Here is a 17,196-nt window from a genome sequence, read left to right as displayed (position 1 = left end):
ATATTTCTTGAGGAGGTAAAAAAAAGGCATTGGGATTTTCTGATAGTATACCCAATCCTATACCAACTGACCAGAACCTGGCACATGCCTGAATCCAGTATTCATTCCTCATATTCTAAAAGCAGGAAAAAAGAGAATCCTAATTTTAGATCATTATAGTTATCTGAATTACTTTGACTAGCCCAAATGTGTATAAAAAAACTGTCATGAAAAAGCATAATACACTTCAAAAATTATGGTAAAAATAATTAATAGTAGGCTATATATTGATAATAAAATGTTAATAAGAAATTTATTCTTTGGTCAAGAAAATCATGGAGATAATTCCTTTCCACATCAGATAGCCACCCAAATAATTATTTTGATATCTTCTTTTACAACAATTGCTATGTATTTACCAAGAACATTACAGTCTATAATGGAGGTGGCATACACACAATCTCAAAGTAATTAGTAATATGCCTGATTAAAATATAATTGGGAAAAATCAAACAAAATAGATACTCTAGAACATAGATAATGTTAATATGTGATTTACTATGTCAACCTGGGGCCATAGGGATCCTTATGTAGTTTAGTGGCTCTACTTCTATTTCAGTTTGATATCTATCACCAATCTGCAAATTACTAAGAATATTTATGTAGTAAGAAACAAAGGAGATATCTCCCAACCAAGAAATCAATAAATATTACCTTGCAATAGGACATATAAGTTGATAATTATTGTGTCTAGGGAAAAAATGGCCAAATATAATACCTTGATATATACAATTCTTGGTGACTAGAGTACACAATATGAATTTACCACCAAGGACAGAGTAACATGAGAATTCTTTTGTACCAAATGTTTCACTAGATGTTGGCAGTTCTTCCTTTTTCTCAATTTCTTGTATGGCTGTAGAGGTTGATGTTTCTTCCTTCTTTGAAGGTATTTTAAACCATTTTCTTTCATCTTTATCTTTATTGCTGTTTGCACTGGTTCGTGGCTTACTCCCTGTTTTGTTCTTGGCTGCTGCAGCAGCAGCTGCTTTGACTAAAGCTATCCAATCCTCCAAAAAAGAAAAACAAAGAATATGTAAAATATTTAAAATTATTCAAGAAAAATCAAACATTTTTATGAATTCAAACAATTTTAAAAGAAAAATTTAAAAAATATTTGTTGAAATATATTTTGACATATTACCAAAGTCAGGAATTGTGCAGGTCTTTCTTTTAATTCCCTATTAAGCTGAATGCATAATCATTCATAAAGTGGAAAAATATCAGGTCCCAAATTACACTGAGCCGTCAGATCACTATAAAATTTCAACAAGAATATAATCTGACATAAAAATCCAAGAAATCTAAATAGAAGTATTATAAATTTCATGACAAACTGGAAAAGTACTGAGGTTTTTAAGTGCTGGATTTCATTTCCACTAGGTAGAAGGAAGCTCAGTAAAGAAAGAATAATAGATTTGTAGTCAAATAATCTGTGACTGTAGCCTTATCCTACCTCTTATTACTTATGTGATCATGTATCTACTCTGAGTCTCAGTTTTCTCATATGTAAAGAGAGAGAAATGGGTCTAGATGGCTTTGAAGGTACCTGAGAACTATAAAAATGCTCTGAGTCTATCTTGTGATGCTAATTCAGTTCATGAAAAGAAGAAAAAAGGAAGCAACACATGTTTTTATTCCAAAGTAGAAAAATGAAATACATTCCTGAAGAATTCTATCCCTCTTCCCAGGAGAATAAAATTTTTAAAAATTGCAGTAGCTATATATTATGCCATGATTATTGTTACATTATTTTTTAATTAACATAATTTTCTATTAAAAACTACAGAATATCAGTATTCTATAAGCTGATATTTTTTAGAATGATAGTAAGTCCCTAGTGGATAAATGGTCAAAAGATATGAGCAAAGAGTTCTCAAATGAATTGCAAACTACTAGTAAACATATAAAGGATTGTTGCAAATCCCTACAAATAAGAGAAACAAAATTCATAAAAACCTCTCAGGGTTCTCCTAACACCAAGCAAATTGGTAAAGATGACAAAGTGTTAATGTTGTTGGAATTGTTGGGGTAAACAATTGAGAATTATATTAAGAAAGCTACTAAAATATCTATGTCTTTTGACTCAGAGGTTAAAGACAGAAATGTCCTATATATAAGAATTGCAGCACTAGAAAGATGCTCATCGATTGAAAATGGCTAAACAACTTTTGTTACACAAATGTAATAAATAGTATTACATTGCAAAAATTATGAATATAATCACAAAAGCAAAAGAAGACATAAAGCTGATGCAAAATAAAATAAACAGAACCAAGAAAACCATACAATGATTTCAGTAAAACATGAAAAAACAAACAAACAAAAAAAAAGGACCAAAATCTCCCCTGAAATTGACTTTTATACACTGTATACAGTTTTATAATGAGCATATCATTAGCCAGAGGATATGAAATGTACTTCCTTCCTTTCCTTTAGGAATGGAACACTCCATGCAATGTTGAATTTGGTTGATATGCTGGTTACTTTTCCTAAACTGCCTTTTCTTCCTTTTTATATACTTATGATTGCTAGCTCTCTAGGTGAGGAAAGGATTCAAAATGAAAGTGATACCAAAACCCATAAGCATTCTAAGAAGAAAAAGTGTGACATTTGAGAAATGATGGAGGGTATAATAGGATGAGATATCTTTTGCTCAAGGGTCAAAAGTACTACAGAAAACCCATGACAAATTAGTTTGAAGATACAATTGACCAACACCAAATACTTCATGAATGTGAGATAGTTATACAGGTATTTTTCACTAAATAATATTAATCCACTCCCTTCACTCCAGATGACCAATTTTTGCTGCTAAGCAGATACTGCCCGTATTCATTAAGGAGGTTTAATAAAGGGCAGGTGGAGGTGAAAAGGAAAGAGTTTTAAGGTAATACGGAGTTTTCTTAAAGGCAAAGAAGTGAAACCAGAAATAGAAATAGAGGAGTTTTAAACTCAGATCCTTCACAAAACACCTATTCGGAAATTTCTTTTTTCCTTCCTTGCTTGCTTGCTTGCTTGCTTGCTTCCTTCCTTCCTTCCTTCCAAACCCTCCCTTCCATGTTAGAATCAATACTGTATATTGATTCTAAGGCAGAAGAGTGGTAAGGGCTAGGCAATGGGGGTCAAGTGACTTGCCAGGGTCACACAACTGGGAAGTATCTGAGGTCAGATTTGAATCTAGGACCTCCCATCTTTAGGCCTGGCTTTCAATCCACTGAGCCACTCAGCTGCTCCCTCTGATATTTCATTGTAGTATGAAGATAGCCCTGAATTCTCAAAGGCTAGTCAAGTAAAGTATAAGCTCTAGTAGCATCTATGTTGGAAGGAGAAAAATGTTCTCTAGTTGGTTAAGTATGGAGAGACTCATCAACAGTAGGTTGGCCACTAGATGAAATGTTCTTCATGCAATGCATCTAATGGAGGGAAAAAATACAAAAGGGACATTGTGCTTAGGCATTATATATTTAGATAGACCTCTTATATTCTTCACCGATTATCACAGAGTGATAAAAAAAAAAAAAAGACAGTAGAGGATGTTAAGAAAAACACAATTTTTAGTCTCTCTATAAACAATGAACTGATGGTTCTCTAAATGTGGGAGAGACCTTGTGATATAGGGGGAACAGAACCATCTCTGAATTTGGGAAGACCAGTATTAAGTTTTGTCTCTGAAGTATACTAGCTGTATGACACTGGGCAAATTATGATTTTACTTCTCAATGGCCCAGGCAAGTACTAGTTGGTAGACAAAATTTCCACACCAAGTGTTCCCCACACTAATGAAATCATCAGACAAGGTAAAAAGGGAGGGGAAAAAATGTATATGTGATGTGAAATCCTTGTCCAAGAAAACACTAAGTCAACAGAATAACAAAGGAACTAAACCATATCCCTGTTGCAAATTCCACTATAAATGAAACCAAAGACATGATGAACTTGCAACTAACAGAGGTATGGCTCACAGATTCTTCTTGGAGAGATTTTTTTAAAAAATCATTTCAAAGGACAATGATCATTTTGTTTTGCCACAGCATAAGCAAAAAATCTTCCATGAATTAATTGTAGCTTATGAATGAGTATGTCACCATATATAAAAGATGCACTGGTGTTAAATAACTTTAATATGAAAGTGGATAAACTTCCTAACTATGTGGTCCTAGGAAATCACTTAACCCCAATTGCTTAGCCCTTACCACTTTTCTGCCTTAGAATTGATAAGGTAAAGTTTTTTTTTTTTTTTTTTTGTTTTTTGTTTTTAAACCCTTGTACTTCAATGTATTGTCTCATAGGTGAAAGAGTGGTAAGGGTGGGCAATGGGGGTCAAGTGACTTGCCCAGGGTCACACAGCTGGGAAGTGGCTGAGGCCAGGTTTGAACCTAGGACCTCCTGTCTCTAGGCCTGACTCTCACTCCACTGAGCTACCCAGCTGCCCCCTGTTTTTGTTTTTAAATGAAGGCTAACATAGGAAGAGGCCAAAAATATTTGATAATATATTTCAGAGTAAAAATTTAAATATATCAAAAGCTATAGACTAAGTTTACTTAGAATGGCTGATACCATGATTTTCTTTCAAGAATCAGAAATGGACAGACATCAAAATAATATATACTGGGAAAATACCCTCCTCCCCAAAATGAAAATTATAATAGCAATTTAAAAAGAAATGACTAGCTACTGATAAATATCAATCATAAATAATTAGATGATCAGACCATTGAATAATTAATATAAAAATCAAGGTTGAGCATAAGCTTGAAGAAAAGGTAAAGATGATAAGACAATACAGCAGGTAATTAGAAAAGCTCCAAATTGATCTAATAAAACAAGATACTAATGCCAAAAAAAAAAAGAAAGAAAGAAAAATGTTTTAAAGAAGCAACAGGATTGATCATTATTTCCTTTAGAAGTCTATCTAATGTAATTACTACACTATCTAGGCCAAAAATCCTTGAAAATACCTCAGCTAAAAAACGTGGCCTTTTTGTCAACCTGAAAGACAGCAGCCAAAGGCAACCATAATTTAGAATAACAAATCATCTGGAAAACATTATAGAAGAGGATGGTAGAAAACTATAAGCAGTAACTCCTTTTAAAACCTGGAAAAGTGGTAGAGGTGAAAATGAATTTGCACAAGGCTTGGAATAAGTTGTAACTAAACCAAATAATCCCAAGGCCACTTACAGATGAAAATGAGGAGAGAACAATAAAGAGTCTCCATATTAAATCTGCCAGAATATTTATTTTATTAACAACAGTAGTAGCCACAGAATAATACTGTCCTCATCAAAGTGGGATATAAACATAGGTTATTGCTTCAAATCTAGCATTCTTTCTATGGCACTTGTATCAAGTGAAGAATAAAAAAAAAGATGTTCTTTTTTAAGTTCATGAAAGCTCTGTTTGCCTTTGTCATGAAGAATGTCCTACAGTTTATGCAATTAGAAGAAGGACTTCCTCTACCAGATAAAAGTCCTTTATTTGTTATTGGTTTGCATATAACACTGAGCTGACTACACTAAGCTTTGGAATAAGATAAGAGCCTTCCATAACATTAATGACCACTTAAGAGAGATATCAGTCTAACAATCCAAACCAAATAGATGAAAGAAAAGGAGGGAACTTGAACATGGGTTTTTACATGTTAATTCAGCACCTTTTCTTAAAAGCATTGCATCATTGCTCAATGCTGGAACTGTAGGCTTTAAGAAATAATAGTACATACAGAGCAAATATAACTATAACTCTTGCTTATTAAACAAGTGGATAAACTAAAGGAGTAGGCTATTTAACACCTGTTTGAGGAAGTTGGCTTCCAAGAGATTAATTAGTAGAAAAAGAAGCAGAAAGGCAAATTGTAAAGAAAAAGGTATCAGATAATTGTTTATCCATTTGATAGGCAGGGAATGGCCAAATTGTGCCCAGGAGCATGAACAATACATAAAATGAGTTATTCAGTCCATTAGCTAGCAGTTGACAGACTGCTATGTGTCAGGCACTATGCTAGATACAGCAATGCAATATGCTAGTTTAAAAGCTCAATGCAAAAATAGGATACATAATTAGAAAAATGTTATTGTTGTTCAGTCCTTTCAGTTGTGGTTTTCTTAACAATGATACTGAATGTTTTGCCATTTCCTTCTCTGTCTCATTTACTGATGATGAAATTGAGGCAAACAGGGTTAAATGACTTGCCCAGTGTCTTAGGCCAAATTTTAACTCGGGGCATTCTGACTCCAGACCTGATGCTCTATTTATTTTTTTATATTTTTGTATTATTTTTGTAATATTATTATATTATAATATTATTATATTATTTTATATTATTTTATTTATATTTTATTGTGCCACCTAGTCACCCCTAAAAATAGAAATAAAGTGAATGTTAACTGAAATAATACTCTAATCATAGTTAGAATTATCTGGAATAAAGTCTGGTTCTGGTTTACATTACTGAGGAGAATGAAAAGACTACCTTGAAGAACACCTAAACTGTTTATCTATCTTGTCTGTCTATCTGCATGTCTATCTACTTAGAGACAGAAAATGTTTAGATACCAAATGTCATGATAAGGAACCCTAAATTTTTGGCCACTGAAATAGAAATGAACTCAGACAGTAAACAAAAGTGGAAGTGCAAGATTAAAAAATAGTTAGCATATAGGATTTTTTGGTAAATGGTTTGGAGAGATAAGGGAAAGAATGGTGAGGTGATAGTACATTCTAAGATGACAAACATAATAGAGACAGACCTTCCTCAACACTAATACCCAGTGCTAGGGAAGTGCTAACTTCCAGAAACTCAGTAGATAAACTAATAAAATCAAAAATATTTGGTGCAAGGCAGAAAGGTAGACTAGAAGAGACTTTGCCAGTCTTCTCAAGAATTCCCTAAATCTAGATTCAGAAAAAAAGTCATTAATTTGGGCATTGTTTCTTCAAAATAAATGACCTAAAAAAGGAAGTACAGGGACTCAGATTCATCATCTATCAAACAAGAGGGTTGGACTACATTTTATTTCTAAAGTCCCTTCTAACTTTAAATGATTTATTTAACTCTATGAAAAACTGATCAAGACACGTGGTCTTTCGGGGTAAAAAAAAATCCTTTCCAACTACCCCATTCTTTAAGAAATGGGAAGAAAAGGACAATTAATGAGAGAGTGAGAAATCAGGTGGTTAAGAAGAATCTGTATACTCTTTAAAATCTTGAAGACTATCAGTATTATTATTACTTTTTCTTTTCACATAGCATATTCATGTAGAAGAAATGGGCATATAAATATGAGCACCTAGGTGGCATAGTAGAACAGAATGCTGGGCCTTAAGTCAGAAAGTTTCATCTTTCTGAATTCAAATCTACCCTTAGACACTTACTAGTTGTGAGACCCTGGACAAGTCACTTAACTCTGTTTACCTCAGTTTCCTCATCTGTCAAATGAGCTGGAGAAGGAAATGGAAAATTACTCCAGTATCTTTGCCAAGAAAAGCCTAAATAGGGTCACAAAGAGTCAGACACGACTTAGCAACAAAAATCATAAAAAAAGAAAAAGCATTGCAATTGAAGAAGTCATGGGTTTGAATCCCACCTGATACCTATTTTATCATAGGCAAATTACTTAAATTCTCTTAGCTTTATTGTCTTATATATAAAAGTGGGATTAATCAACAACTATTTCTGAGCTAAGCACTGTGGTTGACACGGGGCAATTAAGTATAAAAAATAAAATTTCCCACTTCCAGAGAACTTGCAAGATAACAACTGTACTCCTTACTTCACAGAGTACTTATCAGAATCAAACGGGACATATGTAAAGTGCTATATAAATACCAAGTATTAGTATTATGATTTTCCTTCAGGTATCTGAAGCAACTAGGTGAATTAGCTTCATTTGTCTTTGTTGTGAATATAGTTTAATTCTGTGAAAGCACTGACCTTATCATTGATTTATAAGTGTTTATTAATTGTTTAATATGAACATCCTTTTGGTTATAGTTTTCTTTACTTATCTTCAGAAATACAGCTTGTTCAATACCTTTCTCTGAAGAGCGCTGTGTTTTCACTTACTAGTAATTTGAAAGAACACAGAAAAGCCTTCCTAAGGGAAGATCTAGCAAAATACAATTGGGTTTGAGGAGTGAAGTTCAAAGAACTAGGTATGAGAAATGAATTGGTCTGGACTCAGGAGATTAGTCAGATTTATCTATGTAGTAACAAGAACTCTCAATCAAGAAAGGAGGTTCGGTAATAATACATTCACAGTATTCTAAATCGGTTGAAGGGTTTGTCTATGATATGCTGAGTCATCTAGATTGTAAGTGGTGCTATTAAGAAAGGTAACATTTAAAAGTCCTCCATAGTCTAGCTTCCACATACCTTTCCATGTTCATTTCATATTATAGTATTCCTCTGCATGTTCTTACTGTTCCAGTTAAAATGGTCTACTAGCTCTTCTCTGAATACATTCCTCCTCCTCCTCCTCTCCCGCTTCTGGGCTTTTGCACGGCTGGGTCCCGAGGTCAGGAACGTCCTCTTATCTTCTCAGTCTCTTAGGATCCTGAGCTTCCTTCCCAACACAATTTGGGCACTATCTCCTGATCCTCCAGTTAGTTACAGTTCTCTCCTTCTTAATATCACTCCATATTATTGTTTACCTATTTTGTACATACTTTCTCCCCCACCCCCACCCTAGCAGAATACAAACTGTTGGAGGGCAGGGATTATTTTTTTGTTTTGTTATGTCTGGTATCAAGTAATTTGTGAAATGGGCACTTAATATTTCTATTTAACTGAAATAGAAGTAGTTACATTCTTACAAGGAACACAAGAAGAAAAAAAGAAATATAAGGACTCCCCTAATACCTTCCTGTAAAGACAGACCCACAGAGCCCAAAGATAAAAAACATTATGGTTCAAATTTATCTCCTCTAATTAATGACAATGATGACAGTTAACATTCACATAGCATCTACTATGTGTCAGGCCCTACACTATGCACTTTACAAAGCGCTTCTTGTTTGATCTTATGTGATGCTATTTTCTAGTGCAGGTTCAAAGTGATAACAAACAAGAGAGGCACTGTGCCACACTACATAAAATCTGTAAACAACCAGGGTTTCCTAATCTCAAAATGGGCATGCCTCACCCCTCACTGAGTCATAAGCACTTCAAAAAAAGGCATGCATGAAATCAAAATACTAAACACAACATTCATCCAGAAGTATTTCCCTGCATATGTAATAAAAAGTCACCGAAGAAATTTAGAACTGAAGAAAGAAATACCCAAATTCCTTCCAAACAACTTGTCCTAAGAATTCCTATAGTTTTATCTTTAACACACAATTTATGATGCAAATATAAAAAGTGGTAGTCAATTTTAAAACTAATTTTTAAATACAGTAATATTTACAACCAGTAATTCTATAAATACTTGACTTGTTTTTTTGGGTCACTATCTCAATTTGTCTAAAATAATCCACTTGATATTATTGTCTCTTGGGAGCATATGAATAAGCAGGATAATAAAATTCTAATTTTAGGGGTTAAATCAATAATGAACATTGTTTTACAAATTAAATATACAAGTGTTAAAGTATTTTTGCAATCTTACATTACATTTTTCCATGCAAAAATCAAAGAATTCACAACACTTCAAAAATACTGAATTTCTAAATGAGTTTTGAAAAAATATTTTGTGTACACTTGCAAATGTACCAATAGTTCTGCTTCAAAAGTACTTTTAAGTCTCCCTTTAAATGAAAAGATTTTACATTCTCTCAAATTAGTAAGGGAAGATCTGCTACTGGGAACTGTCTATGCTTATTCCATTTCACAAATCTTGAAGAAATAAAAAATATCTAGTTGCTCAAAAAATAATTTTCATAATTTTCTTGCCCAAGAAAAGATTTTAAGAGAAAATCTTTAGCTGACTGGAATTTACTATGTTATGTCAATAAACTGACACACAATTATTGTTCATTGTCCTTGCAGATAGTCTGTTACAAAAACTATTACTTTCCACAAAGTACAAAGAAACATTAAACCACTAGACAATCTCTGAACCCCCAAAATAATATTTTAACGAATTTTCAAGTTTAACACTTTTAAAAATTACTTTCTAATGCTTAAAATTAATTGTAGGTCCAGGTGCTGAAAATCCCAAATAACAGCAGAATATAAAAAGTATTTTAAACTTCTACTGGCACCTTTTCTTTCCAGGATTTCAAGAAGTATATTTTACAAATGGATAAGTGATTTTAAATCTTGTCTTATAGATGTTTAATATTCATTCTTGTTCTGAATTGTGACAAAGCATTAATTAAATTGATTATATCATATACTACTAGTAACCTATCAGAAAACAGCCTACAGAGGGTCAGGTAAGCGCCTTTTAAGAAAACTACATTAGTATGACTTGGGGTAGGGAGAGAGGATAAAAAGAAAATTCAATATAAAATTTTATAGTAAAATTAACTTTCTAAGCCACACTATATACTGTAAAAAGAGGCACTTACCTGACTTCCCACAGACTGGTTCCACGCTCCAGCTGGGTCGATAGGACAACACCAGCTTAGTGGATGCTGGGATTTCACCTGGAACAGAAACTAGTGACCTATAACTTTAGCAGGTCTAAAACCAAAGAAGCAAATATCATGTGTATAATTTCTGTGACATTCAAGGCCTCACTTACGTGCTGCTATTTGGGGTTATCAGCACATAACCCTACAATTAGTTCATTCTTTAAAATTAAATAACTATAGGTCACCATTCATGAATGCCTTTTTGGTCCTCAATAGACAAAACTGATTTAACTAGAAATACTGAACATTCTTACCTGCCCTTTGGCATCCTCTGGCATGGCTTTAATGTGCATTCTTTTTAAACATCGAATAACTCCATCATAGAATTGTACTGTAAATGTTCCTGAAACATGATTAATTTCATTAATTACAAATTTTAACCTTCAAGTACAACCACCCTTAAGTACAGCTAGTTATATATTGAAATTACAAAACCTAAAAGTTGGAAGAAACCTTAAAGGTTATCTAATCCAACTTAAACAACAACACCCAGAGTAGTGTGGCTTAATAAGTCTGCATTCTCATGCCCACTAAAGACAACACTATAAATTTACTCTTAGGACAAATATAAGTCAAGACCAGGTAGTTAATTTTTTCTAAAGAGGTATTGTGACATGGAGTATCTAGGTGGCTTAGTGAATAGAGTCAGTCCTGGAGATGGGAGATCCTAGGTTCAAATTGTAAAAGTGAAATTTGGGAAATGCATCTAAAAGTGTATATATTTCTATAGACATGGGAAATGTATCAAAACTACATTTCCCGTGATCCAACATGGTCCAACTGGTTTCCGTTTCCGGGTTTTTGGGCTTGGGAAGGCCTACGTCTGGACCCAGGGAAGAGCTTAAATCTCCTGGGTTAGGAGGGAGTGCTTTTTTTTTTTGCCAATAGGCTCTTGGCCAGCAAACTCGAGACAGTAATGGAAGCAGCAGTTTTGAATGCTTACAAGCGTGTGGTCTAATAATTTATCTATCAACATGGCTTTAATTAAATTACTAATATATATATTTATACCAGCCTTTATCATTTTTCATATTTATAAAATTTGGACACGAACATTTCCTAGCTATAGAAAGTCAATTAACCTCAACTGCCTAGCCCTTAACCACACTTCTACCCTGGAACCAATACTTAATATCAATTCTAAGAAAGAAAGTAAAGGTTTTAAAAAGAAAAAAGTATTATGTCCTGCTTTAAGTATAATTAAAGCATGTCATTTTGATAATAATTATGAAATTATGATAATATATATGCATGCATGCATCTATAGGTATATGTATAAAATGTGCCTGATAATATTTCCTCAAGCATTACTCTGTATTTTGAAAGTTAATTGCCATTAAAATATTAAAAGTATATATCTATGAAATATTATACAGAAAATATACGGAACATATCTATAATCAGAAGTTTCACTGTATTTGAAAATGAACTTCTACTCTCTCAATCTCTATTCTAGTGACTATGTTGGAATTTTTATACTTTTCTAGAAAAGGTTTTAATTAATTTGTACATGGCTTTATATTTATCATTAGAAGTTCCTAATGACAAATATTGTTCTTTCCAGTTTATTTTGTAAATGACAGTTTCCTTTGAATAATTAAATTTCTTAATATTTTATACCATTTCTCATATTCTAACAATATGACAAGAGGTCATCTCAGTCCTAAGAAATGAAAAACAGGATGGTAAGAAAAAATTGGTAGACTGAAATCAGGACTCAAATTCTGCCTTAGATATTAACTAGTCATGTGATCATGCCACTGACACAAGTCATTGAATCTTCTAGTATACTCATTTGTAAAATAAGGATAATTCTTGAACTACTTGATTGCAGGGCTAGTGTGAGAAAAGCATTTTGCCAGCACTAAATAACTGAGATATTAAATCTCTCTAACCATTCCATTATATTTTCCCTTCTCTTAAAATCTTGTCAAATATCAAAAATAATTTGAAAAATACATTTTATTCTCAATTATCTACGTAAATAAAAGAGAGTAGGCTGCAAAAAGTGAAAGATATAAGTGGCTAAAAAAGAGATTTGAAACTCATTCCCCAAAAATCTTATTTAAAAGACTAAAATGAATAATAACTTTTTTCTTTACCCTTTTCTATTCCCTGCTGCAAACCTAAGACCTAAGCCTGCACAATAACATATGGTTAACGTTTCTTTAATTGAAATAATGCTTGTTCCAATGTAAAATGGCCCAAAAGCTATTAAAGAGAAGAGGTACAAAAAAAGAAGTCAAAATGAAGCACTATACAATCCATTAGCAACTAAAAGTAATTGCAATCACTCATTCCATCATTCATTCATTCTGCTTATCTGCAACAAATCAGATAGTTTTATTACCCCCAAGTACTCAAACAAAAAAGATTTCAAAAAATGAAATAATGGTAAGTAATGTGCCAGTAAAAGTAGAAACTACATGGAGATACTACATAAATTAGAAATAAAAGTGAAGTTGACTTTTGGCAGAAGTCCTTGTACTTTCCAAATACATACCTTCTTTGTTAATTGCTTCAATCTTGGCGGGGTAATATCGACAGTCTGTCCAACGCGCTAGAACTTCTTCTCCAGCTTTAAAGTCCTATTTTAGACAACTTTAATGATCAATAACTTAAGCAAAAAAATAAGACATTTATTTTAAAGCCTAATTTTTGTGAAATCTAAATAATTTTTTTTAATTACATAGCTAACAAAGAGAAAGAATATATCAAAATTTGTTACTTACAAAGAATTCCTCCTCATCTTTCAGGCCTTCTTTTCTTAGTGCTGGTCTTTCCAAAGGTCTCAATCGATTGCTATCCCAATAAATCCACTCATCATAACGGTGACTCCAGCGTTCAAAATGGACCAACATCTTACCCTCCTCATAGTCTATTTTTTCAATTCGTGATGGGTACCTAAAAGAGCAAAAGGGAAGCTCAATACTACCAGATTTCTGAAAATTGTTCCTTCAAATCATGAAGCAGAGTACTGTAACTAAGAATTCTTTAACATTAAAAACAGAAACATGGCATAACAATCTCAGTATTGGGTTGATTAGTTTTTGTCTTGCACTAAAATCCAAAATCCAAGTTTCCCACATAAAAACTATTGACACTACCTCATCTCTTCCTCACTATATAGTTGCCATACCAAACATATTATTAGACCATTCAAATTAATGTATAAAGCAATATCTAAAAAGATCAATTAAAGCAGTGATTCCCAAAGTGGGTGCTACTGCCCTGTAGTGGGTGCTACAGCGATCTAGGGGGTGGTGATGGCCACAGGCGCATTTATCTTTCCTATTATTTGCTACTAAAAATTTTAAAAAATTAATTTCCAGGGGGCTGGGTAATATTTTTTCTGGAAAGGGGGTGTTAGGCCAAAAAAGTTTGGGAACCACTGAATTAAAGCAATGAGTAGCTGGCTCTAGCTGATCTCAAAGTATGGCTAGTTTCTGATAAAGAGAATCTTTTTTTCTCATATGGAGTGGTAGTTTTTTAAAGAGACTTAAAAAAAAATCACCAAGACAGGCAAAACATGGTTCTGAATTTTAATAGGTTATAGGGAATACTTAGGTGGCTCAGTGGATAGAACCAGGCCTAGACATGAGAAGTTCTGGGTTCAAATCTGGCCTCAGACACTTCCTAGCTGTATGACCCTGGGCAGGTCACTTAACCTCCCGTGCCTAGCCCTTACCACACTTTTGTCTTAAAACCAGTAGACTGTATTGATTCTAAGATGGTATGTAAAGTTTTAAAAAAAAGCTTATAGAGGCAATTCACAATTGTATTTGGTTGTTTTTAGAACAAAATTTACTTCAGTGAAGAGCTATGGTCTGAATTAATTCAGTTAATTCCACAGAAGATACACATATACTCCTATATACAAGTATATGTAGCATACATTCACACTGAGGTAACCTAAAGGTGTTAAAAAATTCAGTTACCCATGAAACTAACAAATTAAAATCAATATTTACATAACTTTTGATTTATGGTAATCTAAAATATATTGCATGAATTATAGATAAATGCATAACTGTTAATAATAGAAGCTTATGTGGTATGATGGGGGAAAAAAGAACTGGTCTTGGACTTGAAAGATCAGTGTTTGAATCATTGTTTTGACAATTGTTAGTTGCATGATGCTGCATAAGTAATTTAATCATTTTGGGATTCAGTGTGTTTATTTGTAATATTTGTAATATAGACATATTAATTACTACATCAGATTGCTAAAAAAGCATGTTGTCAATCTTACCTATGACAAAATACAAACTATTATTATAGAGCAGGGCATTTTATACACATATGCATATATACAGATAGAAGATAAGATGGATAGATATCTTTTGATATAATAATCTCTTGTAACAAGAAAAGCAAGTACCTTTAAAATTTATAAAAGATAACTAAGGTTTAAATTAAGCAACACTATAGAGCTCCTAAGAAGGATCTTCACTTCCTTTAGCATGCTTAATATTTAGCAGTAACTGAGATATTTATATATAGCTTTAGCCAACATGCCCACCCATCCCCATTACCCACAAGTTTTGACAGCGATACTTAACCTTTTTTTTTTTTCCCTGCAAAGGAAAATTACCTTTTTACTGCAAATGACAGAACAAAAATAGTTAAGAGGTAGCTGATACCAGTGATAAAGATTTGCAATCTGACATCTTGGAAGAACCAGCAGATATAATTACTAAGCTTGTCAGTGATATCTGAAAGATCATGGAAAACAAGCAAGGTACCACAGGTTTAGAGAAGGGCATTTTTTAAAGTATTTTTTTTAATACAACAGAATCTACAAACTATAGACCGGTGAGCTTTACTTTGCTTCCTGGGAAAATTTTACAGTGGACCATTAAAGAGGTTGGTGAAACAGTATTCACGAAGAGTAATCATGGATCCATTAGGAAGATATTATGCTGGGTAATATAATTTATTTTCTAATATGTATACTAAACTAGTAGATCACTGTCAGAACAAAACTATTCTACCTGTAAGACCTCTTTTTTCCCTAATTTAACTCAATCCTTTAAGAACATTAAAGACTTGAAATATTAGTTTCTTCTTTTCTAAATGGAATGTTCACATTACATCATCACTCAGCTCCTAGTTGTTCAAATAAATTTATCTATATTTCTCTGGACTCATATTTAAGGTGTAGTCTTTTCATCAGGAAATCCTGAAAGTCCTCTATTCTATGAGATACATTTTCTCCCTGTAGAATCCTACCTGAGGACTACCTTTTGTAAGGTACATTATTATTCTTGATTGTAAGCCTATCCTTTGCTTTTTGGAATATTGTATTCCAAGATCTCCTTTATGAAGAATAAAACCAACTAAGTCTTGCATGATATTGACTAGTTCCTTGTTAACTTGAACTGTTTCTTTCTGAATACTTGCAGTATTTTCTTCCTTTCTTTCTTTTTGGAAGGAGTTTTTATTTTGCCTGGACATTCTTTGGATTCCTTCTGTTTTTTGTTTGTCCTGGTTCTAATACATTTGGTAAGTTTTATATAATTTCTTTAAATGTTATAAGTCCAATAAATCTTAAATTCTTTGCTTAATCTATTTCCCAAATCTGTTATTTTTTATATTAGATATCTTATATTTTCTTCTATTTTTAAAATCTTTTGATTTTGTTCTAATATATTTTGCTAACTCATAGAATCAATGATTTGTTTTGTATATTCTGGTTTATGGGGTGCCTGATTCTTAGATAAGGCTATCACATCTACTAATTTTTCATTTCCTTCTAATTCTTTCCTTGAAAGCTTTTAATTTTTTATCATTTGCTTCATTGTCCTTTACATGTTCATATAGCTCATTTTGATTTCTTTGAGCCACTGCTTGCTCTTGTTACAAAATTGCTTCTTCTCTTGGAGGAGATCTCTAGATTTGCAGTAATTTTTCATACTAGTTATTTTCTTTTATTTATTTACCTTTTCTGTTTAAATTCTTGGATTATTATTTTATGTCAGATGGCTTTATATTTGATCAGCCTTGCTTGATCTTACCCTGGATATCCTGAGTTCATATGCTTATCTCCAACTTCTAATTTTAAGCCTCTCACCCCTTGATCTTTCAGATTCAGAACACTACATTTTCAAGGCCCCCTGTAATATCTTAAAGAAGGGACCTCAGAGACTCTGGGTGTCATAGACTATGTGTTATCTTCTTTGAATGGATTGGTATTAGTTTTTCTGGGTGGCCTCTTCCCTCCTACAGGCTTCTGGTTGATTTTACATGTAGCCCCAGGGTGAAAATATTGTTTATTATAGTTTCTCAACGGATTTCTTAAGCTATTATTCAACCTGATATAAATGCCCAGGTTTTTGTGAAGTAAGTATATGGGGGCTGAGCTGCCTGCCTCCTGCTCATGTGACCATTTTGGTTTCATCAAATTCTCAAATGGAAAAAAAAAAAAACCTTGTAGAATAGAATGTCCCTGCTTATTAATTCATTCATCTTCAATAAAATGGTGTTTAGAGGGAATTGTTCATATTTCCTTCTTTTACTACATACAAATACAGTATAAAAATTTCTTTATAAAATTATATGGTAGATGGAAAAATG

The 17,196-nt window shown here is 32.8% G+C and overlaps 1 protein-coding gene across 3 annotated transcripts in view; it reads right to left on the bottom strand.

The window, feature by feature from the left end:
- PHF20L1 (PHD finger protein 20 like 1) overlaps positions 1-17,196 on the bottom strand; it is a 114,366-nt gene that overhangs the window by 70,827 nt on the left and 26,343 nt on the right. For 2 of the 3 annotated variants that reach the window (XM_044669216.1, XM_044669221.1), the window contains exons 3-6: positions 13,353-13,524; positions 13,124-13,208; positions 10,875-10,963; positions 842-1,049 (exon numbers count right to left, since the gene is read on the bottom strand). In XM_044669216.1, the coding sequence (XP_044525151.1) occupies positions 842-1,049; positions 10,875-10,963; positions 13,124-13,208; positions 13,353-13,524 (554 nt within the window). Of the gene's footprint in view, positions 1-841; positions 1,050-10,554; positions 10,633-10,874; positions 10,964-13,123; positions 13,209-13,352; positions 13,525-17,196 lie in introns of all 3 variants that reach the window. The other variant, XM_044669213.1, reaches the window with a different exon arrangement.

Source organism: Gracilinanus agilis, chromosome 1 (assembly GCF_016433145.1).
Source record: "Gracilinanus agilis isolate LMUSP501 chromosome 1, AgileGrace, whole genome shotgun sequence".
Classification (NCBI taxonomy): Eukaryota; Metazoa; Chordata; class Mammalia; order Didelphimorphia; family Didelphidae; genus Gracilinanus; species Gracilinanus agilis.
This window is presented reverse-complemented; position numbering and strand designations above follow the sequence as displayed.